This window comes from Daphnia pulicaria, chromosome 10, assembly GCF_021234035.1.
Source record: "Daphnia pulicaria isolate SC F1-1A chromosome 10, SC_F0-13Bv2, whole genome shotgun sequence".
In the NCBI taxonomy this organism is placed as follows: Eukaryota; Metazoa; Arthropoda; class Branchiopoda; order Diplostraca; family Daphniidae; genus Daphnia; species Daphnia pulicaria.
Genome location: NC_060922.1, coordinates 7,010,287 through 7,034,152, shown reverse-complemented (window position 1 = coordinate 7,034,152; position 23,866 = coordinate 7,010,287). Strand labels below are relative to the sequence as shown.

Sequence of the window (23,866 nt, the reverse complement as noted above, 5' to 3'; positions counted from 1 at the left end):
CTGGTAGTACAAGTACTACCCTCAGGGACTAGTGTTTTGTACTGAAAGTTTTCAGGTGTTATGAGGAAACGACTCTAATGACATATTTTTTTTCAAAATACGTTTTTAGCACGTTTCTGCTCGCTTGACATCATTTCTAGTTACGCAATAAAAATGTCTCATCACAACAGACGGCCGGTGAAACTGGGTAAGCCCCACTAACGATTTGGCCAACCAATCCTGCTGTGTCTTACTGATAAAAGAAAATAACCGAAAAATTGTTTTACGAGGCGTGATGACTAATGCTCGAGATAAACCATAGCGGCATTAACTGTTACCGTTAATAAGGCCCTATGTATGATCCGCTCATATATGAAGGGGAAAATAACTATAATCTGAAAAAGAACATTCATTTTCTAAAACTTAACTTATATTTCCGATGAACCCATATGTCATTTTATCAGTTAAAAAAAAAAAAGCGTACTTTCACAATTGTTCATTTTATACGAGAGAAATCAGATATTTCGTTTGACGGGAATGTGGGATAAGAAAATTTTCTATAAAACTCTGCATCGTATTTCACAGTTGGCGTTGAATGGCGTTGTATGTGTGAAACAAGGCAGCGATTTCGCTTCGCTAATCATATAATTCCGTTTAATTGGTCCACTACGTTTCACTCTCGCAAAATTTGGTCCTTGTTCGTATTTGTATGAAATTTAAAAAATGTACTCTGGAGGTAGAGAAGAATGAAGGGACGAAAACAAACGAAACCAAAGCATGATTCGTATTTTAAAAAAATTCATGTAACCAATGATATGTGTTAAACTAAAGTTGAAGGGAGATCGAGCTTTTGTTTATCAGATCGAAAATCCCCATTGAAATCTTTAGATTCAGTATGCATGTTTTCCGTCAACACCATGTCTCCCATGTAGTTTTCGGCCAGCAGCTTGTCATTTGCCCTACAAAGATGTGAATAAGACAATGTTAATATCAATCAGCAATTGAAATTGGAATAATTGAATTCACTTTTTAGCACCACGCCATAGGCAACAGCAGAGAATAGCAGCCATAAGGAGAATGATGCAAACGCCAGCAATGGACCAAAAGGCCACTGAAATAGGAGTGTTGGGCTCCCACCAATACTAAAAATTTCATCGATTATTTATTGGCCATTAGTAAATGTTTGAATTTAAAAAAAATCACCTCTGTGAATGGCCGATAGGTAGGCAGAAGCACCCCGACAACGGAAGGCATGTACTCCGACCAAAATGCGCATTCCTGCTGGCGATAATTGAACTCTAACGTCGAATTGTCTGTTCGATTCAAGTTCAAGTACTGCAGCCACCCGTGACGCATCTCTGGCCAGTTGATGTTGTAAATGGCGACGGGCGTGGGTCTCCTAAAAATTCGTGACAAATATAATTAAATCTTGATAGAAAAGTTGATGGCAGCGTTATAAAATCAAATTACCCGTAGCGAGCGAAATTGGACAAAGCTTTCATAAAGAATTCAGACATGCGTCGATCGTCTTCATTCCATTGCTTACGTTCTACTCTGAGATCTTCTGGGAAAAACTCTGCGAAAAACCAAAACGAGATGATGTCAAATTTTATCAATGATTCAGCTGGATTATTTCAAATTACCTGGGTCCATAAATGGCGCGCCAGTTAGGAAGAAATATTCGATGTTGTGTGGCACTCTCGACCAAAACGGATAGTTTAATGCGTTGATGGATGTATTCAAGACGTAAGAATACGTTGGCACCCCACTGTCGACCATCATTTTGATCATACTGTCACTCGGAGATTTATAGAGTGCATCAGACATGAACTAATAAATTGAAAAACATATTATTAGAACATATTTAGTCACGATTGACGTTTGTTGAAATTTGCACTTACGTTGATGTACTCCTCTCTTATGTGAGTCGTGTTTTTGGGATCGGGCCAATAAGTGTACATGTACTTAATGGCTCGATAAATTCCGTCCGGATTGTAGGTATAGTTGTAGCGATGAATGTATTCACGAATTTTCATGTCGAAAAACTGTTCGGTTATTTCGAAATTGGGCAGGAGGCTTTTGTTGTTATCTGAGTAATAATGTTAAGTCAATATATAACAAAGAAGAAAAATATAGAATGAAATTAAAAACTCACAAACGACGTAAGCCGCTTCATCCGCCGTAACTCCCGAAAGGTAGCGCATTCCGGGATTAAATTTCCGCATTCGTATCAATTCTTCGGGAATGTCGGGAAGGAATCCCCAATCTTTCGATTCCCAACCTTCGTACCAATTATTCGCAGGTTTGCGAATTTCCCGATCAACGACGGGACTCCAAGGCCAAGTCCCGACATCCGGCTGCTCACGAAAGTTGATCATTCATCAACGCCAAATTTTAAGTTAGATAATTGAGTTGTGTCTTACGTTGAGTCGGACGTTGCCCAGCTCTTCAAAGCTACGAGATCTTAAGCATTCGATAAGTTTGTGAGATTGGTCGACTAAGCAGCCCAGTCGTTCACCGTAAACCCGACTTGTATTTTGCACTCGCAAGAGATCCTGAACAGCAGCCCAATCAGCCAACGGAGATCCACTCTATTTTAAAAACAGCCATAATTTAACGGTATACTAATAGCGCAATAAAATGATGTGATCACTTACTTGACCGAAAACTTGTCGCACCATATGGCTACTACCGGGTGTTATGGCAAGTAGGCCAGCAGCAGCAGCACCAGCGCCTATAAAAATTTGAAGAAAGAAAAAGATGTAACACAAATGTGAAATGACTCGAGCAATGACTGTTATATACCTGGTCCGTAAACGGTGATCAAATCCTTGTTGCCGTTGAACGCGTAGATATTATCGTAGACCCACTGCAGGGCCATGGTCAGGTCCAACATTCCGTAGTTGCCAGGCGAATATTCGTTGGCTGTGCTGAGAAATCCTGAATAACGTTTGCAATCAAACGATTAGTGCCACAGCATTTTATCACAATCGTGTAAATAATCGTACCCAAAGCTCCCAGGCGATAGTTGACCGTGACAACAACGACGTCACCGACGGCTGCCAACATGTGGCCCGGGAACGTGTTGGAAGCTCCGCGTTCAAAGTCACCGCCGTGAATGTAGAAGATGACCGGGTATTTCTCTGGCACGGCTCCAGTCTAATTAAGAATTTTAAATGACAATCAAGAACCTCGTTTGATTTGATTGAAGAAAATGGTCTTACTGTCGGCGTGAAAACATTGAGGTAGAGACAATCTTCGTTCATGTAACGGACACCTTTGGAAGCACCGACGTATTGAACGGGTTGAGGACAAGCTGGGCCGAAATCGATGGCGTCCCAAATACTCCAGGCTCTTTTCGGTCGTGGTGGCTATAAAATAGAAAATTTGGGCGCCAAAAGAAATTTAATGTATTTCCGCTGAATGAATTCCGTGCATCCGTGTAGTTGTAGTAGTAATTGTCACCTTGAATCTGCCTTCGTTCACGGGCGGTGTGGCGTAAGGAATGCCGAGAAACGTGCTGATTCTTCGCCAGAGTTTCCCGTTGTGGTAAACACCTGGGCGGTCGCCGATCGGGACTCCCGGCCCGTCGAAAAGGTGGACGTAAAAGCCCCGGATTCTTCCGTACGGAGTCGTGACGGAAATGTCTCTTTCTTGCACGTTGGACGCGTAATCCGGCCGACACGTTCCCATCAAATCCGGTCGCCATTCGTCAAAAACACCACAACCTATTGGGGTCAACAAAATGTTAACTTTTAAAATAGATTCGGTCAGTCATTAAGAAGAAATTAAACTAAATTACCTGGGAGTTTAGTTCGCGGATTATTCTGTCCGTAATTGGAATTGACGGGATTGGTGTTGACCCGAGTGCGGCTGTTGAGGTAATACGATCTGTCACGATCCAAACCCCTCTCACGTTCCCGTTCACGCTCCCTCTCACGCTCCCGTTCTTTCTCACGCTCCCAATTCGACTGCGATCCTCGGCTGTCCTGGTCCAGGCTGCTGCTGCTGCCGCTGGATAAAGCGGGCACCGATCCTCCTCCCGTTTGAAAACTGGGAACTTTGGAATCGAACAGAGCTTTGCTATCGTAGTTTTGATTGCGTCCGTCGATGTAACCCCGTGAATCTGAGCTGGGATAGCGGCCGTAACTCGGATTATTATTCCCGTAGCCGGAAGCAGTGCTCTGAGACTGGCGATTAGGATCGTAGCCCTGGGCCCTGGATGGATCCGAATTGCCCCTGGAATCGTATCGCGTTTCGGATACGCGATCGTTGGATCCCCAGTTGGGACTGTAGCGGTCCGTGTTGGCGATGGCCTGTTGATTTCTCAATTGCTCCCGAGTCCGTTCCCAATAGATGGTGTCTTTGTTGGCTGCTGCTGCGCTCGCATTGTTGATGGACGACCCGTAAGCACCGCTGTTGCTGCTGCTACTTGATGAATAGCGATTGCGGGGATCGTCGTAGGCAGCGTTATAGGGCTGACGATTGACGTTGAACGTTCCATAAAGGCGTGTGTGCTCCGTCGTTTGAGCGTTCACCCAACTACTCCAAAAACAGGCCATTAACCAGATGGTAGTAACGCTCAGCAGTTCACACAACCTCATTTTTTTTCGTTTGTCTTGATTGAGTTCAGGCCAACTGGAGAAACAAATCACAAATCACATATTTCCTTCGTCCCGTCCAACACAAACCCAACAAATTCTACAAACTGAACGATTTTTCACGCATTCAGAGAATAGAAGAAATTGGAACAAAACAAAAGAATAATTGAGCCAATGTTTCCCCCTCGATGGGAAAATGTATATCAAAACGAACAACACAAACAATAGTCCAGGCAGCAGCACAAAACTGAACTTGAGCAAAGGAGAAAAGCCAGCAACTGTGTGTGTGTGTGTACACTCCCCAAGCGTCTCGACTCTAAAAACTTGTTGTAAAAGGCAATTCTCTACTCGTCGGCCACGGTTTTACCTATAGACAACGGCGGATTCCAATCCGAAACCGTTTTCCCTCAGGTGTTCACGAAACGACGATTGTCAGCTATTTCCACCCACCACCATCACCCCATTCCAGCCCCACAACTTCCTCCTCTTTTTATGTACCTGTAGGCAAAAGCGGACCGCCCTTACATTCTGCTTTTATCAACTTTCTACTAGTCGCGTCCCAACCAGTTTTGTTTTTTCTTATTTTTATCCCCTCGCACTTGACCTGTGGTGTCTATATAGTTACACCAACTTCCGTCGTCCTTTTTTCTTCTTGTGGGCATTGTTTCACATTTTTTGAGCAACTGCTGTAGCGATAAGGATTCCGGTGCGGATCACGTTTGAACGCTTTTGCGAGGGGGCGATTCCAACGACTAAATTCCTATCAAACTGAACGGACATTTTGTATTTGTTTTTTTAAATTTCGCGCGATATGATTTGAATTGAAATGAAAATATCTTCAAATGAAGTATGCATTTCTTTGTTACGTAACGATTGGTCAACGACTTTTGCAATTGGTTTTGAAAGATAGTACGAAGAAGATAGCGGTCATGGCAATGACATTAAAGCTTTTGTGCTGATGTCATCAAATGAAGTTTAATCTTCTGATTTGATTGAAACCCTTATCTCTAAATATATTTGTATAATCAAAACAGCCGTTTTAGATTCGAATTTTGGTGCAACAATTTAGTCCCGGAACTCCTCAAAAAAACAGTTGGCAAATTTAAAAGTCATAATCGTCAATTTGAAGCAAGCAACTCGTGACTTTTATTGACTCCGCCCTTTTTATTTTCAAAAAGGTGAGCTTGAAGTGAATTTTTCAAATTAATTTTATTAAGAAGAGAAAAAATTGGTCGCTAGATGGGGTGACGATGCACAAGAAATTTGAAAATAAAAAGCGGCTCTTGGCGCGTTATCGCAATTTATCCTACGGTCCAGTTCGTGAATTCTTATGCGTAAACCCAAATTGAATTAATTGAAAATTAGGCAGTGTTATTGATGGTCAGCTAATTATGTACGCAGTCAAATATTAATTGGTTGCTTTATTTAGTTGTTTATTGCCGAAAAGAAGTTCATCTATTATTCTAGATATTGTTTTCTATTTATACCCTCAGTTTGTCTATTTATGATAAGATGTGAAAAATGGGCGTGGCAATTAACGGGCAGTAGCGAGTCCGATTCGATCCATTCCGAAATCATAGATGGAATAAAACTTGCCAATGAACACGTCACCCAAGATCCACAGTGGGCCAGACGGCGGCGGGATGTCCAGTCCAAGGAATCCAGAAATGCAAGTGCTGGTGTTGGTAGTGGGATCGTCAACCTTTATTATCCCCCACCACCACCAACAAATAGTACATGGTAAAATTAATTTGAATTGCGTTATTTGAGTCTTGTTACATACCTTTAGCACGTAATCTTCGCCCTCCAGAGTGTAGGGCAATCCGGAAATGGTGATTGTAATAGGAGGCAGGTACGGAATTCTAAGACAACTTATCTGTATAGATGTAATAATGGAATATAAAGCCAAATGATTCATTTCTATCGGAATGAATTATGTTGGAGGCATATATAAGAAACGTACGACAGCTTCTCCATTGATGATGTTGACGGCACCAAGGAGTCGGTTGAGAAGGTTGACTTCTTCGACTGGTCCAACGATGACAGAACTGCCAGTATCGGAAATCATTTCACAACCGCCATCGCAGAACGGATATTCAGGAATGCCTTCAATCATCAATCTGCATTTAAATACGTAAATCAATATTTGATAAAAATAGAAATATAGAAATGATTTAAAAAATGAAATATAAGATCGAACCCGTCGGCTCGGAATTGCCAGTATGCTTTGCGGGTGACTGGGATGTAATTGATTTCACCGACGTAATGATCGGGATTGGTGCCGCCAAAGACAATTTCACCGCCATTGGTTGGATCGCTAGTATCTCTGCCAATCAAATTAATTAATCGATTATGGGCCACCATTAATGCAGATGTATATAGACATGTTTTATATACCTGTTGAGCCAGAAAGAAAAGACGGGCTCATCGACCAAGCCCTGGGCCAGCATGTTTTGGAACATGGGGACCACGCCCTGGACTGAAATGCTGGGATAAGACATGCCCAAAATACCGTCGAAACGGCCAGCGACGAAGACGACTCCCGGTTCGTTAACTGCCTCGGCAAACGTCTGGTCAATCACCTGAGCGCCGGCCACACCCAGAATATCTGTCGACAGAAAACCGTTCATTGCTCCGGTGCCATACTGGATGCTGAACTCGGTTCCGTTCGGTTTGTAGGTGTCGGACAAGGATGAATTGTACTGATTGTGAACCTCTGGTGTCAAATGAAATGGGTGTTTTATGATTAATAATTAGGAAGTTTTGTTAATCAAGTATATAATTCATTTTTCTTATCCCGTACTGCAAGCAAGATTATCTTCGGAGCACTGGCTGGACGGTACCCAAAGATTGGCCGATCCCGTGTCGAAAATCACGGTGAAATTCTGCGGAGGAGTGCCCAAAGTGATTGGACCAAAGTATTGAGACTGTTGAATAAAATAGAAAAAAAAAAGAGATTTTCAAATCCAGCTCAGTCGAATTATGTTGTTTTCCAATTCATTTATTTTATACGTCTTGGAAATTTCTCAAGTCTTCCGTAAGAATTTTGCCGCTGCTGTAACGATTTCGCGTTCGTTCCATCGACCGTTGGACGAGGCTCATCGAACTGCGCGCCGTGGGCAGTCGTTCCAAAGGGATGCTGTTTGCACATTACATAACCCAACCCCAAATTTATTTCAACGTGATTATTTGCTTGGTCACACGATCAAATAGAAAGCATAAATAATTTTATTTTTTAAGTTATTTGTATTTTCACCTGAGCAATTTTGCGGCAGCGCCAAAACCAACTAGAGCGAATAAAACGAAAATCTTCATTTCCGTTACAAATAAAGACAAAATATATTTCTCGTCTGTAAGGAAGGAATCAACTGACTTCTTTGGCGCTTAATCAATTTTAGCTTCTACATTTAAAAGCCCAGAATAACGAAATCAAGCAACATACTATGTAGGCTATACAATCTTATCGATCTCGTGTGTTATTTTCTTTTGCGTGTTGACGTAAACAAGCTAGCGCTGTATAATCTCGTTACTGTTTCTATTCTTATCGAGCGTGATGTTTGTCTTTAGAATAGTTAATTTGTTAACTAATATTATAAGCTGTTATTACATTTGCCGGGGTCACGTATATTCTTTCTATTATAGTTACATCTTCATCGACCATATTTATATGGAACATTTAATGAGAGAGGCAACTCTTTTTTGGAAATAAAAAAGCTATTATATCGATTATGTTACCTTTTCCCCGTTATGTGATGGGAAATCAATCGCTTATTTCAATCGCCAGCGACGCGTACACAAAGAGACACAAAAACTGTTCAGGCTCATCAGCCATCTCTGCTTATCTTTATTGTGCAAATAAAAAGCTTGTATATGCCCTTCAAACAGCCAAGCACGTATTCCATCTTTTTTGTAAACATGCTGGCCTTTTATCAATCTCAACTATGGAAACCTATTCATTTCATGAAAGGGAAAAATCAAGGCAATATAATAAAAGCTGACTGATGAACGGTTAATAGTGATTTATTCCGCACAATAATAATAATATTACTGGACTGGAAACAACCGGCGGGGGCAATGGAGAGTAGATCAAAAGTTGTTGTTAATTTAATCGATTCATTCGTCGATGGAAACGGCGAGACCAATGCGGTCCTGACCGAAATCGTAAACCGAGTAGAATTTGCCGATAAAGACATCGCCCAAAATCCACAAGGGTCCGGCAGGCTCGGGAATATCCAGTCCCAGAAATCCCGACAGACACAAGGTTTCGTTGGTGGTAGTATCGACGAACTATGCCAATCAAATCAATGATAAAAATCATTCGTAAATAAACACAATTATAAGAACATACCGGAATGATGTAATCAACTCCTTCCAGGACGAACGGTTTGCCACCGATCGTGAAAGTCATGGCGGGTAAATTGGGAATTTCGTTGCAGTCAACCTAATAGAAAGAAAAAGGAAAAAAACATTTCACGTTAATCAATAAATTTTCCGCGATTATTTTCCTGCAGTGCTGTAGCTTAGTACAATTCCTTCGCCAACAATGTTGACTTGGGCGCCAATCAGCTTGTGGAACAGCGTAATTTCCTCGGTGGGTCCGGTGATCAAAGAAGTTCCAGTATCGGAGATCTAAGGGGGAAAAGTTCACTAGCTGTAACTTTACATATAATATGGCCGGGGAGGAACGTATGCTAGACTAGCAGAAACTGTATAATATGCATACCATTTCACAGCCACCATTGCAGAACGGATATTCATCGTAGCCGGCCAGGTTCACCCTATATGCATTTCAAAGTTGAAATTGAGAATGATGGGTTGAAACATATAATAATCAATAATATCGTCGAATGAATTTGAACCCACCCATCGACAGAGAACTGCCAGTAGGCTTTACGTGAAACAGGGACGTAAGTAATTTCTCCTTCGTAATGAGTCGGGTTGGTGCCACCGAAAAGGATTTCGCCTCCATTTTCCGGGTTGTTGAGGTTCCTGTCAATCAAATGAATATTTGACGAATTGATGCTGGAATTTCCAGCAATCAAATATTTAATCAGAAAATGATGGTGAACCTGTTGAGCCAGAAAGAGAAGACGGGCTCATCGACCAAGCCCTGGGCCAGCATGTTTTGGAACATGGGGACCACGCCCTGGACGGAAATGCTGGGATAAGACATGCCCAAAATGCCGTCGAAACGGCCAGCCACGAAGACGACACCGGGCTCCTCAACGGCTTCGGCGAAGGTCTGGTCAATCACCTGGGCACCTGCGATGCCCAAAACGTCGGTCGACAGGAACCCTGTCATGGCGCCCGTTCCATACTGGATGCTGAACTCGGTTCCGTTGGGCGTGTAGGTGCTCGACAGCGAAGAATTGTACTGATTGTGATTTCCTTTTAAAAAAATGAATTAACTTTAAAAAACCTTTTTTCTTTAACTTTAATGTATTGAGTTTTACTGCAAGCCAAGTTGGTTGAGGCGCACTCGCTGGACGGAACCCAAAGATTGGCCGATCCGGTATCGAAAATAATGTTGAATTCCTGTGGGGGTGTGCCCAGGGTGAGCGGTCCGAAATACTGGGCCTTTATCATGTTTAATCAAAAATATATTACACAAAGATTTGATTTATATGCTTCTATTGTAAACTATAATTTGACTGTATATACATCTTGGTAGTTGGTGAGTGGCTCTGAAATCAACTTGCCACTGCCATATCGGCGTTGCACTTTCTCATAGGCAAGACCAAGACCCTTCATGGTCTTACGGGAAGAATCCATCTGCTTTAGTGGCACCCTTTTATTATATGTCAAGTGCTGTTTCAGTTACGTCTTTTCATTGGGTTAAACTTGTGTAAATGTTTACCTAAGCCCTTTGCCGGCCGCAAACCCGGCCAGTGCCAGCAGCATCAAGAAGACGGAGACCTTCATCCTTTTTCTAAATAAAATCGGTAGATTAAACGTCTATTATACATTGGCAGGCGTTTTATAGGCGAAAGAATGTTTCAATAGCGGAGTATTCATCCTCGATTCTCTCGAGAACTAAGCAAATATATTATAGACAGAGCTATAGGAATTCGAGTGGGATCAAAATAATTGATTCGGTCAATATCGTCTTTAGTAGTGACGCAATAATTCGCCATTCAAGATTTCTTTTACACAATAAAACCGCAAATTTAAAAAATAATAATCAATATTGCGTTATTGATCGAGGAATTCTGGAGGAATTATTTCAAATGAATTCCTTAATTCAATGCAGCGCATAGAAAATTAATAAATGCGGAGAATGAAAAACGACAAGTTATTTACCTGAGAGTAGTCCAAAGAGGATAAGTGTCAGTTTACACGTCCAGCGAAGCTTTATTATTTTCCATCAGGACAATGTGATAAGACCAGATCACAGCGCGCTATCATCCGATATCCGCTTTCCTATATTGAACATGTAACATGGGAATATATTAGCCCCTTAAGATAGACTCATCGTTCGATCGTCCCGTGTATTAAAGTTCATCACGAACTCCCGGATGATGTACTGGATTTTTCCCAGACTGTCAAATTTTATCAGCACGTCTCATCACCGAGTGAAATGGAGCGATCTATATCTACAACTGAATGTTTGTTTATTGTCCATAATTCGTTTTCAATCATTCGGCCTGTATAAGCTAATATAACGTTTGCGTCATAAAATTATTCTTCCTTGTTGTTGCCAGGCACCTTTGGCCCTTGATTTGACTGTATAGCAACTAATTTGAATCGATAATTAGAGCTAAGATTCGGTTGATTGAATTAATTGGATTCAATTCTTCCATCAGACGCGGTTGTTATATCTCACACTCAATAGTTATGGAAATTTCCGTCCGTTGAACCCTATAAACAATCAACTTATGTCCTCAATTAATTTTCTCTTCTCCTGAAAAAAAGGTTTATTTGGGTTTTCGTTCGACACGGCACATTTTCTCCAAATAAGTCTCGGACAAATTAATAGCCATCAATTTATGGAGGGCGCGGCCCAGTTGAAAGTCTTTCGACTTGTGTTTTTTCAGAAAGGGTTTTTGACGATGACGTCAGAAATATACAGCTACTACTATACCGAACCAACCACTTTACAGAGTCGTGTGATAGATGACCTTACTTGGGCTGTCACTCTCATGTCCAAGCCCATACTAATAAACATAAGAGCCTATAGTCGAATAATATAGAAAGGTGATTATAATTCGTCTGTTTTAACTATATAGGCTCTATATAGAGTTAAAACTACTGTTATGTATTTTTAAAAAAAAGGAAAAAAAATTCCATTTGTGTACATTTTATTTCAGACTTCATCGCCAGCTTTTGTTTGGTTTATCTCTCGGCGCGATATATAAAGTAGCTCTAGCTCTAGCTTCTATGTGATAGTATATACACGAGTCCCACCTGCTGGACGACCTTTTTGTTTTGGTTTGAGACCTTTTTTCTTTCTTTCTCGACAGTCTAATCACATTCCCTGTCGAACGGAGCTCGATAAATAAAAAACATATACGTCAGTCGGCGGTTTACATTTGTGCTCCCAATATATCCAACTTTGATTATACACCATCTATATAGCCAAACTCGTCTGCGGCCAGCACACAATAATAGGCTACAACAACCAAGGCGACCTCCTTTTTGTTTCTTCTTCTTCTCGTCCAGCAGTTCCATCTCGACTAATAAACGCATTTCAGCAGTCTAGCTGAGCGGCAATAAAAATGGCCCAAAACTCAAAGAATGCTGGACTTGATGGGACTTGATAATAATAAAAATAAATCCCCCCCAACGGAGAATATAACCTTGGTTAAAATTATATATTTTGTGATGCTGAATGGACGAACAACACGAATCTCACTTCATCAGGGTTATAACCGATTCTGGCCTCGTCGTCTTGCTGCCGGTTATGTGTAGCTCGGGTTATATCGACAGATGAGAGAGTCCAGACGCAATCCCATATAAATAGTAATATATACAGTACGCTGGTGTGTTGTGTAATACTATATAATGTAAGCCCGCCGTCTTCTATGTATATATACAGACGGTGTCAAGAGCGCAAAAGAGTTTCTCCCTCTAATACCTTGTACGAGGTTTTTCAAGGACTCCATGTATGGACAAAGCTGAAATGTAATTTACATTTATGCAGAGAATAATATTTATATCTCTAGGTAACCATCCCGTTGGACAACTTTCAATGCAAATCGAGTGCTGCCGCTCTCGCTATAGTTATTGCGCTATTTAGTTAAATTTGTTTGGAGATTTTGGGTCGTGTTAATTTTTAGAAATTTTTCGAAGCGTTTGATGTGTTTGACAGCCTCTCCTTGAATTATTCGGTGTCCTATATTTTTCGGATTTTATTTATACCTTTTTTGGCTTTCGGCCGTCGCTATAGCTCGTCGTTTCTGACGACGAAATGCAAATGGACAAGAGGCCTCCCATTCGAAAATGTTGCGCTTCAAAAGACCCCAGCAGCTTTAAAAAGCATTGCATTATAATGCGTAATCAAAATGTAGAAATGAAAAAAGGGAAAGAAGAAAAAATGGGCGCTGGCTGGCTCATGGCATTAGCTCCGTAGAGAAGAAACGCGTGTAATCGTGCCGAATTAAAATAATCATTTTCCCGCCCTGTACGTATACGTATATATAGAGGCTCTGTCGGAGAAGGCTTGATGTTATAAAGGAGTGGAATGAAGAAAAGATTAGAGAAAGAAATGAGAGATAACGGACTTTGACGTTTTTCTAATGCCATTTCAAATCCCTCTACACTGCACATAACTTGTTTCCTTTTCTATGGTTTTTCTTTAAATTATAAATTATATTTGAATTTGATTCGCTATTAAAGTCTCAGCCTGTTAGACACAGTCGAAATTTATTCCCTCTTGCCTCTTGGCTTGTTCGGTTCGTGCAAATTTTTACTTTCGATTTTGAATTTTTATATCGATATCAAACATGGCTAATTAGAAAATTAGTTTGAATAGTGTCGTCTGCTTTCTTACTGTTCGAACATGGCCCGAACATCGAAGTGTCGAAAAAGTCTGAAAGAAACGAAGTTTAACATTAGATTTCAAAGAAAAAGGAATAATTACTTGTTTTGGAAACGTACCGAAAAACAGCTTAACAAATAAAATTACATAAATGTGCTGGTCCTTGACTCGTTGTGCCAACTCTGGTCGTGTCTCTTTATAGAATCGGCTGAATCGCTTCGATGCACACTCCACCATGCTGTTTTGGCGGGTAAATAAAACTAAGAATACAAATAAAATGTTTGTGGGTGATTTAATAGAAATAAGAAACCTGTTTCAAATTAAAGAAATGTCAGTGGTTGACTAGGATTAATCATTTATGCATGGCAGTTTGCTATTTGCATTACATAAACTTTTCAGTGCAGATTTGAGACCCTGAGCGAATCATCACAGGCTACAAAGTAGTCAAGTGTGTCATCATATCTACAAGATGATATGCAAGTTTTGCTCGTGCTGGACCTGCTGTCAGAAACAATCTCAGTGTTCCTCACTTGGGTAATGATTTTCATTACTTTCATTAAACCGTGACCTGCTAGATATTTTTATAATGTGTGATTTGCACAAATTCAGTGCCACATGCTACATGGAAACCTCCATTCCATTTCTCCCATTAATTAAAAAATTACGGTTGATGTCTCAAATCAGCTTTTCCTTAGTTTTTGTTTCAGCAAAAGTTTTTTCGTAAATCATTTTGAATTTTTTTATTAGGCAAACAGCATCAAGTTTGAATGGAGAAATACTACCCCCTTCTTTAAATACCCTCTCCTCGCGTTCACCCATGTGAGTGTGGGTGTGTTCAAGAGGACGTCTTTTTTAATTCCTATTCCGCCTGGTGGATTTAATTTTTCCACGGATGGAGCACTTGTGCTGGATGCCTGGCCGTATTTCCCAGGCTTATAGGTAGGACAAATGTAATCTCTATTCTTCCTTTCTGACTGCTTGGTGGCGTAAATCGTATAGTATTCCTGAGCTAGGCGATTATCTGGAACTGTTTTCCCTTGCCGTTTTTGTTTTCTTTCAGTCATGGTTCATTAAATGACTCAAATATGTAGAACGACCGCAGATCAGTGTCTGTGGGTAAACAATCGAATTCAAAAACCTTTCAACTTTAAAAAACACTTTAAACAAAGTGCAACTAGACATTCTTTATTCTTTTTTTTTTAAACCAAGCCCTGCCGCCACATCTCCTCGTTAACAAAAGAATAAAGGAAGATTACGTTAGATCCGATCGATCAATATGATTCAAAAATCCTGGCGGCGAATCGACCAGCCCGTCCAACGAAAATCAGCTGGCGCTGCAGCAGCAGGATCAGCACGAGCGTTCAAACGAAATCTAATTTGTGAAAAACGAAAATGACGGCCAAAGACAGAAAGAATTGTCCCTTTAAATATAATAGAACACAATTGGGAGTCATTTGGAAAGAGGGGTAGAAAATGGAAATGGATATACACCCGCCAGCCGGTCGGCCGGCTAAATGGGAATAACAATAAAAAACGGAATTGTAACACGATGGGAAAAATAGCCAATCTCTGCACAGAGCCCGAGAAAAGCCCATCAGGAGCTCTATAAGGACTCTGCTATCCTTCCTTCCCAGGGCTCTAGCCTCATCCGTAAGGATCGATATTATCTTCTCTCGTCTATAAAGCTTGGCACAGCCGGAAGGGTATTATACCATCAAGCGTCAGCCAACAACAGCTATATAGCACCTAGTAATGAAATTTCTCCTCTTATTTATTTGTCTCCTGTAATATAACTTTGAGTTTATTAAATTTCGTTTTTGATGGCCCTAGTGTGTGCAGAAAAAATGTTACCAGCTCAGCCCAGCACTCGTCTCCAGAGAATGTGTCCCAAAAGAAGAATAGACTGTTTTCTATAAATCCTTTGCGATTTCGCAATCTCGGTGAGTCCAGGTCCATCCATCCTTGGCTCCATTACGTCACCATCAAAAGCGAAAAGGTTTGATGGCTACATCAGCCGCCATCGATTCGGGACCCCTCTACATCCATCGGATTGCAAACGCGCTGTCTGTTTTGGCGGCGGAGGCAATTCGTTCCACCGAGCTCCTATCCAGCAGCTCCTATTAGATGTAGCCGCAAGGTTTCCATCCGTCCAAATATGGATAGATGTGTCTCCTCCTCCGCTTGCGCCACTCTCTGTGTGCGCGCGTTGTATATGCCTTGTGATTGCAGCTATAGGACTGTGGCCAAACATCCATCTCCTTTCAAGGTATCAATTCCGTTTCATTCAACTTTTAGATGGCATCACTCACTATATGGGAATCCAACCCCCTGATCCATCTCTCTTGTATATAATGCCAAGAAAGAAGAAGAAGATGTCCATTCTATATATGGAGGCTCAAAGTACGACTGTGGGGAAGAAGAAGAATAAAAAAATTTTTTTTTTCAGGAAATCAAAAAAAGAAGAAAAGGAACGACGATATTCCTGTCATGTCAGCCGGAGCCAAAAAGCTGACCCGACCGCAGAGTCTCGTCAGATGGATGTATATTATATTCCGGCGGGCATCAGGCATCGCCGAGCGAGATCACATATAGTAGTAGTAGTGCAGCTGTTAACAAATAGGTTATATGTGCTGCTCCCCCCCCCACCCCTCTTGTATGAGACGCAATCAAAACAGATGATCAAACGGCCCCTTTCTCCTAGCTATCTACCAGAGCTGCTCCTTGCTGGCTGGAGAAAACTTTGGACATTGAAATATCCTTTGACTTGCAGGAGCACCGGTGTCGTAGTAGTCTAAACCCCCTGGTTCTTCAGCAGCAGCACAACTAAACATGACCCATGCGTTTTGATTGGAATGTTTGATGGGCTTCCAAGTTTCCACCGTAAAAAATAAGAAAAAGTTGCCTCCCATTTATTTCCCCGTCGCTTTGTTCAAGTCACTCGTCGTGCTGTATAGTATAAACACAAACACACTGTGCGCAGCACACACACATATAATGTTGTGTTTAGACGATACCCACTGAGCGATCCATTGGAAGGAGTGGAGAAACTCGATAGAAACATTAACAGTCACACAAAAAAGAAGAAGAAGAAGGTAGTATACTTGTTTTTTGATACGCCCTTATATAACAGACTTTTCTCTCTCAGGAAATAACCGAAATGTGTGCCAGCAGCAACCCTATCGATAGATCAAAAGGCGCATCAGCAGGGATAGATCGTACTCTACGTTTTCTTCTTCTTCCAACTGATGTGCGCGCGCCACTTCATTTTCATCCAGTGGGTTCATCACGTATTCCGGTTACAAGTTTTTTCTTTCCAGGGCTGGGCAAACATTTATACATCTCGGCAGAAGAAGACTTTTTGTGTTGAGTTGGGGGGGGGGGGGAAGATTTTTTTGTTGAGGGAAAAAGGTGAACTCGAAAAAAGAGAAGGGGCTGTTGAAGAATGAGAAGGGAGGCCGCTCATTTCTTTCTTTTTCTTATAGGTGGATGGGGCTGGAAAGTCAAGCTAGAGAAAAAGGGAGGAGGCAAGCGAAAAAAAGGAGATAGCAGAGGGGCCGGACCGTGTGGTGGTGGTGGCCCAGTCAGTCACACACAAGAGACGGACTGCTACCGCCGCTGAGACGGTGCACACACACACATGTATCCAGCGCATTCGACAAGTACGAGCCGGAGCAGCAGGATGATATCGTTGCAGCACTCCTCCGCCGCCGCCACTACCCAAATTGTTGTTTTGTTCATCATCTTTCTCGGCCGTCCAGTCGACAGTCTGGGGAGTTGCAAGGAAGCCGGACTTTGCTGTACGGGACGCGACGCCAGTTGCGTCGTCCAGAAAACTCCGCAAAACGCCATCATCGAAGACCTGCGTGACACGCCGTGCTATTGCGATCACGCCTGTCTCAAGTTGAACGACTGCTGCCCAGATTACCGCCAGACATGCGGAGGTAGTACAACCATTTATTTGTCCTATTGTCTAATTTTTAGTCGTTTTTTATTGACGTGCGAAATTCTCGGGGAAAATCGGGGCCACAACGGCAGTCTGGCCCAAAACTCTTCTCCCCTAAATCATTTCAGAACAGCGGAAATGTCGGTTGCTGCTGCCGGTTATTAGCTGCGCTAGATGAGTGAAAAGACGAAATGTGGTCGGGTTCACACAAAATCGTAGGTGGTGGTGGTGGGGGGGTAGTAGTCTTATCTATAATGACATCGATTTGATCGCCACGCTCTTCCGGCTATAGAAACATGACAGGTGCGTATTATATACGTCGTTGTATATATTTTCCAGGGCCATGGTTGAATTGCCAAGCCAACGGAGCGGGAAGGAAAAATCGATCGCCAAGTTCACACGGTAATTGGTCGACAATGCACCGTAGCAGAGAGAAATAGCTCGAGGAGGAGAAAGGGAGAGTCGTTGACGCAAAAATTGATTATTATGATAACAAAACCCTTTTTTTAAAAAAATTAAAGGAAAACAAACGAGTCCTCAGTTCTCATTCATTGGCCATGAACATGCAAATATCGACTAGAATTTGGTTTCTTTCCAAGTGGGGGGATAGCACATAGCGATGGATATATTAACCAATAACGGCATTCCGTTCATTCATTCGCCGCCCCTATCAAAAGAGGATTTGTGCACGTGCACCTTTATACATTCTAAGGTAGAAAAATATAAAAGAAAAAGCTTATTTTCTTTTTTATTTTCGAAGGTCCGTACGAAAAAATATAAAATACATCTATTCGAAAAGGAATTGCTATATAGCCTGTGGGATATAGATAGCCTTGTTTCATAAATAGATGTACATTCATAAATCACCTGACGTTTTTATTTCACTCACAACGACCTGGATTTTTTTTTTGTTTTGTCTTTTCTTGGTCTTCAATTGTTTTCTCTTTCCGAGGGGTTGGAGAAATGTGGGGAGGGTTTGTTGTCGCATTGGAATGTGCTGGTGAATTCTTTCGCTTAGATCCCCGCCCTGTTTTCCCCCATTTCGGCGAGAGCCTTTCCGCTCTAAAGCGGAAGAGAAACGTTTTCTCAAAAGAAGATTTGATTGCCAATTTCACCCTGGTATATACGAGGGTGGCTGTATTGACGTCATAGCGCCGATTTGTTTTTTGTGCATTAGTGATCTATTGGCTGGCATTATTTGATTCAAGACCCAATATAGTAAAACCGGTTGGATGTTGGATGTCCCTTTTTTTCCCCATTTCGGATCGAGCGAAAAGATAAAGAGATGCGGAAGAAAATAGAAAGAGCATGGCTATTATAGTTGAGGACTTGGTTGTCCTCTATACTAGGGGGGTCGAGTCCATCGAAAAAAAATCTTCAACTCCCCCACCGAGAAGAAGAAGAAGAGATTTTTCTTTTTTCCTTGTTTCTTGTGTGATTTGTTTTTTTTCCTTCTTAGATTTTCTTGTTGGCCTTTGGACTTTACCTTTTTCTACCCGTCAACTTATTCTCTCTCTCTTCCCCTCTCTCTTTTCCAATGCTATATAATACTTCCCCCGTTAAAGTTGTTCTCACGTCAACACACGGCCCCCCATCCATCCGCAGGAGAACATCATCCCCCCCCCCTCTGGTTAGAAAAATCGAATAATAATATAATAATAAGTAGGGTATACAGTATAGACATTTCGGAATGTCGGTGTGTGTGTGACCGTTTCTATCATATGGGTAGTCGACCAATCGAATTTCATCTCCCTGAACTCTATAATTTGAGAGTTGCTCATACTCTACGGGTGATGCGAGAGAGTATAGGACGATAGTCTATACAACTTTGAGAGCAATGATAAACATACAACTTTTTCTGTTCTCTCCCCCTCCCTGCTGCTCGGTTATGTACCTCGCATCGAAAAAACCCTGCGCGCTGTACTAACATCTCCGTGTCGCCACTGGGCATGTATAGATGTTAGATTCCGGGTCGGAATACGTAATTCGATTCATTGCTTCTGCCACTTGTTCTCTCTCGTCTCTTTTCGACCCTCTATAATATTATAACCACCCCCTGACGATTTCCATTGGATATCAATGGATTTTGAAATATGTAGGTCAAAGTATGTTATTCAATTAAAAAATCAAATTTGTGTTTCTTTCTTTCTACAGTGCAAGATTGCCAAGTGTCGGAATGGGGACCGTGGTCAGACTGCGACAATCAGTGCGGTGCCGGCAGCCAGGAGCGGACGCGAACCATCGTGACTGAGCCCAGTCGTGGCGGTAAGTTTGCCTGAGCTGCTGCTCTAATGAATGAAATTCAAGTTTCTACAACAGAAAAGAAAAACAAAGAACAAGAGAGAATGTAATAATGTCGTTAACTTTTGAATGAAACTTTAGGCAAAAGTTGTCCGCCCACGTTGCAGAAACGAGGATGTCAGGGAACGTCGCAGTGCGGGACCAACAAATCGACCCACCACAAAGCGGCTTTGAAAGGTAAACAACATCGCACGGGCGGGATCAATTACTATCGTTGTCAGTAGATATCTACTGTGTGTTGTGTATTATATAAGCCTCTGAGATAGATCTCTCGTCCACCAGGGGGTGCGGCAGGAATGAGTCCCGAACGAGACGTGCCGGTTGCCAAGGGACGCTCTCTCTATCACTTCATGTCCCTTGTTATGTATTTGCACTATCTCTATCTCTCTCTTCCGCCTTCATCCGCACTGCCTGGGAGATATTCGCCGATATCTCTTCTCTCTTAATATTAGTAAATACGTTTGAGCTTGTTCGTTGAAAATGGGCGAATGGGGGGGATTCATACGGCGTCTATACAGCAGCTCGGGCATCACGACGAGCCGTGCTCCGGATAGCAGATATATATCTCGTGCAAGTGTGTGCTGATCGATAGAGCTAACAGGGCGTCTCTGATCCGGCCCGCCAGATAATTGGGCGGAATGACGGGAGCGCTGGCGTTGGGAGGGAAGAAGAATGAGGATGTAGTGTACCAGTACTCTATGTACCTTGTACACACTATAGAGAGTTCCTCACTACCCCGCTCTCTATCTAACTGTATGTACACGTTAAGGAAAATAAATCGCAGGGGCCCGGAACAAATGCTTCGGACCCGGCAGCAGCCCGTCTTATGTATATCAAAGATCCGGTGTAGTACTATCTATAGACCGTAGGCCGTCTAATAATATAGGAGAGTATAGACGCAATCAAACACAAAGAAGATGTTGTTAATTGTAATCAGACTTCCACGAAAAAACAAGCTGCCTCCACATCCGGCCGGAATTGAAAGGCAGTGGCGACTATAGAGCTGAAATCCAGATTGCGAGGATAATATGAACTGTTATAGCTATTTTATTCGATATCTTGCGAGTCTTGTTATATAGTCGACGGCCGGCAGTATAATTGGACGGCGAGGACAATGCGCCGAGCTGCTGCTGCTGATGTCGTTCCTTCGTTCATCCGCAGAGATCCAGCAGCACACAAAGTGCTGCTGTCTAGTAGTGATGTGGGCGGGCAATAGAAAGAAGAATATGGATTTGTGTCTGACGATGAGCCTCTTACATTAACAGCCATTTTTGATTATTATTTAAAAAAGAGGCTCTAGTCTCTTTTCGTCACCATTCGTGATCGACGCGTTGGGTGCGTGCGGCCGTGATGCCGACTCGTAATGTCCACTCGACCAGCGGCCGAGTTTCCAATGTTCCGCACAATAGAAAAAGCGATGCGTGAACGAATGTGTGTAAAAGACGGTCCCGGCATCTTCAATGCAACATTTCTCTCTCTCAATTCTCTTTCATGTCTGGTAGACTGCGTGAATAGGCGTGAACGCTGCGTTAGCCGCGCACGTGAGCAGACGACAAAGAATGCCGATCGAGAGGCGAAAGTTATCGACGTTTCAATCAGGTCACGGTCGGCAAAGTTTTTCGGCAGTCGAACACCCAACAAAACGGCCATTCAGACGTAGAGGCTCTCTCAATGGCCCCCATACGGACATGGGAAACCGTTGGCCTACTGACACCGAACACCCCACCCCCCTCATATACAAATAAAATATAAGGCTATACCAGGTCAAATGCGTCATAAAAATCTATGGGAATACATCACGAAAGTAGCCCAAGCACAACGGTATATACACACCATCACGTAGGCTCTTGTATTGTCCATTCGATGAATAGACAATATAATTGCAGTCTCGATAGATATTTCCCTTTTTTATCGTTTTCCAAATTCAACGAGTGGAGAAGCGCAAGATGAAGACAATCATTTCCGATTTCTCCAACTTGAGGTTTTATTTCTTTTCTTCTATAGTCTAAAGAAGCTTCTCTCTCTCGAGTGTTCTCCAACGGTGAAAAGCTCTTTAAAAGAAGACACGACGATTGGATATTATCGCTCGATCGGAGGGAAAAAAAGGCCCAGGATTCCTTTATCTCTCGTCGATGTGAACAATATAAATTTCCGTCGAATAAAATTCGAAATTTATACATCTCCTTTTAACTAGGAAACCCTTTTTTTTGTTTTGTTTTTTTGTTAGCTGGAAAAAGTCGGATTCTTGTTGTTGTTGTGGTGATTCTGACAGCTTTGTGTGTAACCAGCGGGTGGGTCCATAGCGTGACCCGAAAACTTTTTCTATGGTGATCTCCCGCGTCTCTGCTGGCCGCCTCCTACGAGGGGGGCCTTGTCGTTTTTTCCTTCTTATCGTGAATGTATTATCATCATCCCGTGTGTAGTTAGTATGTATAGCATTTAAAGGGTTAGACGTGGAAAGGGCAACTCGATCCATCACCACTTTTCAACCATTTTCAACACATTTCCGCGTTCCCCCCCCCCCCCCGGTACCCTACCACATTAGACAGGCGCAGTTCTTCATGGAAAAGTGTGCGGCAGGGTAAAGGCACACACGAGCCCTTATATGTAAAAAAAAATTGCGTTTGCGCTGGGCGACCGCGGTCGTTGATGAATTTAATGAGAACTCACGAAACACGCACAGGGTTACCAAGCTCGCCACGGGTATAAATTTCAAAGGTTATAGGTGTATTATTGTATATATGGCACCGGGGTAGGTTTACATTTTTACACAAACGGGCGTGTTTCCAGCCTCGCATTCCAGCTGGAACACGCATAAGGCACACATTCGGTGGTTAGACGCATGCATTTTTAACTTTTGACGTGTGGTTGTTTGGAAACAATACGCGCAAACATTTAACATGCGGAGAGATGAATAGCCTCTTCCATCTTGTGGGTGTCAGACGGGCCGGGAATAATAAGAGGGAAATCATAATAAGTTTGGGTCAAGAATACAAATGAACCGGAAAATTCTGTCAATGGAGTACCTGTCATATTATAGTTACCACGGCTATTGTTCCAACATTTTCTTAACTAACCTTTAAACTTTTTTTGTTTTTTCTATTGTTGGACGTCACGGACAGAAATGGCTATGCTGTTACCGGCTTCGTTTGGTGCCAGCCGCCGGATGAACGACAGCCACGACATCCGCAAGAATCTGCGCTTCCGCAACGCTGAGCTCGCCCAGGAGCACCCGGAAGGTTCCACCAACGAGTGAGGATATTTAAAAATAAAGCCACAAAATTTAAAAAATTGTCGACGCCAATGATTGCTCTTCAATTGGACGTTGAAAATTGGCGCATACATGTTGCAATAACACTTCCGTCTTTATTCAGTTACTGCGTGACATTCGAGCTGACCAAAGTGTCCAAGGCCTGCCACAAAGAGAAAGTGTTCAACTCTCTTACTGACGGTAATTGACTTCCGGAATAATAATATCCGGATGGAAATATCATTTTTCAAAAATTGTGTTTTGATACATTTATTTTATTTTTCGTGGTTTAGGCGGCGTCGTCTGTGTTCGATGTGAACACAAGGCTACCCGTGACTATTTGGGAGGCCGTTGCGGTGGTCACGGAGTGCCGGGTAGAATTACCCGCTGGACATCGCTGACCAACGTCGAGTGCCATGGCAAATGGCTCAGACGTCCGGATGAATCTCACGAGGTTTCCAGCTCGACTTGTTCGTGCGACGAGGACGCTCTGTTAATTTTCGTTTAGTTCTCAACATACGAGACGCAAACTATAAGGAAACGAACAAGGAAGAAGATCAATTTTAAACAAAATCTCCTTAAATTTGTTATGCTACCACATTAATTATTTCTATTTTTTTTTCTCTTTCGAATCATTCTTTTTTTTTTTACCTAAAATATTTGATCTGAGGGTGGTTTAATTAAAAAAACGCGAATGAAACGAGCGAAAGCTAGAAAAAAAAAATTTTACTGTCGACCCACCCATCGAGTTTAATGCGAGTGTGAAAATACACAGAAAGGGAAATTTCCATAGAACCAATTTATTCACTTAATCT

The 23,866-nt window shown here is 42.2% G+C and overlaps 4 protein-coding genes across 6 annotated transcripts; 1 reads left to right on the top strand and 3 right to left on the bottom strand.

The window, feature by feature from the left end:
- Positions 1 to 387: 387 nt before the first annotated feature.
- LOC124314644 (cholinesterase-like) lies at positions 388 to 4,896 on the bottom strand. The gene is made up of 14 exons (XM_046779897.1): positions 3,782 to 4,896; positions 3,445 to 3,707; positions 3,204 to 3,350; positions 2,988 to 3,138; positions 2,785 to 2,919; positions 2,637 to 2,713; positions 2,403 to 2,570; positions 2,135 to 2,336; positions 1,881 to 2,068; positions 1,623 to 1,809; positions 1,450 to 1,555; positions 1,183 to 1,378; positions 1,006 to 1,121; positions 388 to 938 (listed from the first exon to the last, which is right to left on the bottom strand). The coding sequence occupies exons 1-14, from the start codon at positions 4,581 to 4,583 to the stop codon at positions 800 to 802; spliced, it is 2,877 nt and encodes a 958-aa protein (XP_046635853.1). The 5' UTR covers positions 4,584 to 4,896; the 3' UTR covers positions 388 to 799.
- Positions 4,897 to 5,229: 333 nt separating this feature from the next.
- On the bottom strand, positions 5,230 to 7,995 carry LOC124314750 (lysosomal aspartic protease-like). The gene is made up of 8 exons (XM_046780096.1): positions 7,837 to 7,995; positions 7,593 to 7,719; positions 7,384 to 7,507; positions 6,978 to 7,296; positions 6,781 to 6,906; positions 6,544 to 6,700; positions 6,364 to 6,456; positions 5,230 to 6,282 (listed from the first exon to the last, which is right to left on the bottom strand). The coding sequence occupies exons 1-8, from the start codon at positions 7,893 to 7,895 to the stop codon at positions 6,115 to 6,117; spliced, it is 1,173 nt and encodes a 390-aa protein (XP_046636052.1). The 5' UTR covers positions 7,896 to 7,995; the 3' UTR covers positions 5,230 to 6,114.
- A 589-nt stretch (positions 7,996 to 8,584) lies between these two features.
- On the bottom strand, positions 8,585 to 10,959 carry LOC124314747 (lysosomal aspartic protease-like). Its single transcript, XM_046780093.1, has 10 exons — positions 10,881 to 10,959; positions 10,438 to 10,509; positions 10,242 to 10,368; positions 10,034 to 10,157; positions 9,650 to 9,968; positions 9,444 to 9,569; positions 9,304 to 9,358; positions 9,108 to 9,209; positions 8,929 to 9,021; positions 8,585 to 8,867 (listed from the first exon to the last, which is right to left on the bottom strand). The coding sequence occupies exons 2-10, from the start codon at positions 10,500 to 10,502 to the stop codon at positions 8,694 to 8,696; spliced, it is 1,185 nt and encodes a 394-aa protein (XP_046636049.1). The 5' UTR covers positions 10,503 to 10,509; positions 10,881 to 10,959; the 3' UTR covers positions 8,585 to 8,693.
- Positions 10,960 to 13,582: 2,623 nt separating this feature from the next.
- On the top strand, positions 13,583 to 23,846 carry LOC124314777 (somatomedin-B and thrombospondin type-1 domain-containing protein-like). 3 transcript variants are annotated; one of them, XM_046780132.1, is made up of 10 exons: positions 13,583 to 13,807; positions 13,957 to 14,091; positions 14,305 to 16,649; positions 16,703 to 16,831; positions 17,040 to 17,498; positions 19,655 to 19,765; positions 19,883 to 19,978; positions 22,924 to 23,053; positions 23,176 to 23,252; positions 23,345 to 23,846. In XM_046780132.1, exons 5-10 carry the CDS (start codon positions 17,195 to 17,197, stop codon positions 23,557 to 23,559), a joined length of 933 nt encoding a protein of 310 aa, XP_046636088.1. In that variant the 5' UTR covers positions 13,583 to 13,807; positions 13,957 to 14,091; positions 14,305 to 16,649; positions 16,703 to 16,831; positions 17,040 to 17,194; the 3' UTR covers positions 23,560 to 23,846. The 3 variants fall into 3 exon arrangements, with proteins under 3 accessions (XP_046636088.1, XP_046636087.1, XP_046636086.1); XM_046780131.1 differs by having other exon boundaries at positions 13,962 to 14,091; positions 16,703 to 17,498; XM_046780130.1 differs by having other exon boundaries at positions 16,703 to 17,498.
- Positions 23,847 to 23,866: the final 20 nt, after the last annotated feature.

What these genes read in the sequence shown, in the direction of transcription:
- LOC124314644 (XM_046779897.1), bottom strand. Translation starts at nt 4,583, where the DNA reads ATGAGGTTGTGTGAACTGCTGAGCGTTACTACCATCTGGTTAATGGCC. An exon ending in GATCACCGTTTACGGACCAG is followed by an intron (nt 2,714 to 2,784) that starts GTATATAACAGT and finishes AAATTTTTATAG; the next exon opens with GCGCTGGTGCTGCTGCTGCT. An exon ending in TGGGCAACGTCCGACTCAAC is followed by an intron (nt 2,337 to 2,402) that starts GTAAGACACAAC and finishes TTTCGTGAGCAG; the next exon opens with CCGGATGTCGGGACTTGGCC.
- LOC124314750 (XM_046780096.1), bottom strand. Translation starts at nt 7,895, where the DNA reads ATGAAGATTTTCGTTTTATTCGCTCTAGTTGGTTTTGGCGCTGCCGCA. An exon ending in GCTGCCGCAAAATTGCTCAG is followed by an intron (nt 7,720 to 7,836) that starts GTGAAAATACAA and finishes ATGTGCAAACAG; the next exon opens with CATCCCTTTGGAACGACTGC. An exon ending in GCGAAGATTACGTGCTAAAG is followed by an intron (nt 6,283 to 6,363) that starts GTATGTAACAAG and finishes GGGATAATAAAG; the next exon opens with GTTGACGATCCCACTACCAA.
- LOC124314747 (XM_046780093.1), bottom strand. Translation starts at nt 10,502, where the DNA reads ATGAAGGTCTCCGTCTTCTTGATGCTGCTGGCACTGGCCGGGTTTGCG. An exon ending in GCGGCCGGCAAAGGGCTTAG is followed by an intron (nt 10,369 to 10,437) that starts GTAAACATTTAC and finishes ATATAATAAAAG; the next exon opens with GGTGCCACTAAAGCAGATGG. An exon ending in TGGCAGTTCTCTGTCGATGG is followed by an intron (nt 9,359 to 9,443) that starts GTGGGTTCAAAT and finishes AAATGCATATAG; the next exon opens with GGTGAACCTGGCCGGCTACG.
- LOC124314777 (XM_046780131.1), top strand. Translation starts at nt 17,195, where the DNA reads ATGTATCCAGCGCATTCGACAAGTACGAGCCGGAGCAGCAGGATGATA. An exon ending in GACTGAGCCCAGTCGTGGCG is followed by an intron (nt 19,766 to 19,882) that starts GTAAGTTTGCCT and finishes ATGAAACTTTAG; the next exon opens with GCAAAAGTTGTCCGCCCACG. An exon ending in CCGGAAGGTTCCACCAACGA is followed by an intron (nt 23,054 to 23,175) that starts GTGAGGATATTT and finishes GTCTTTATTCAG; the next exon opens with TTACTGCGTGACATTCGAGC.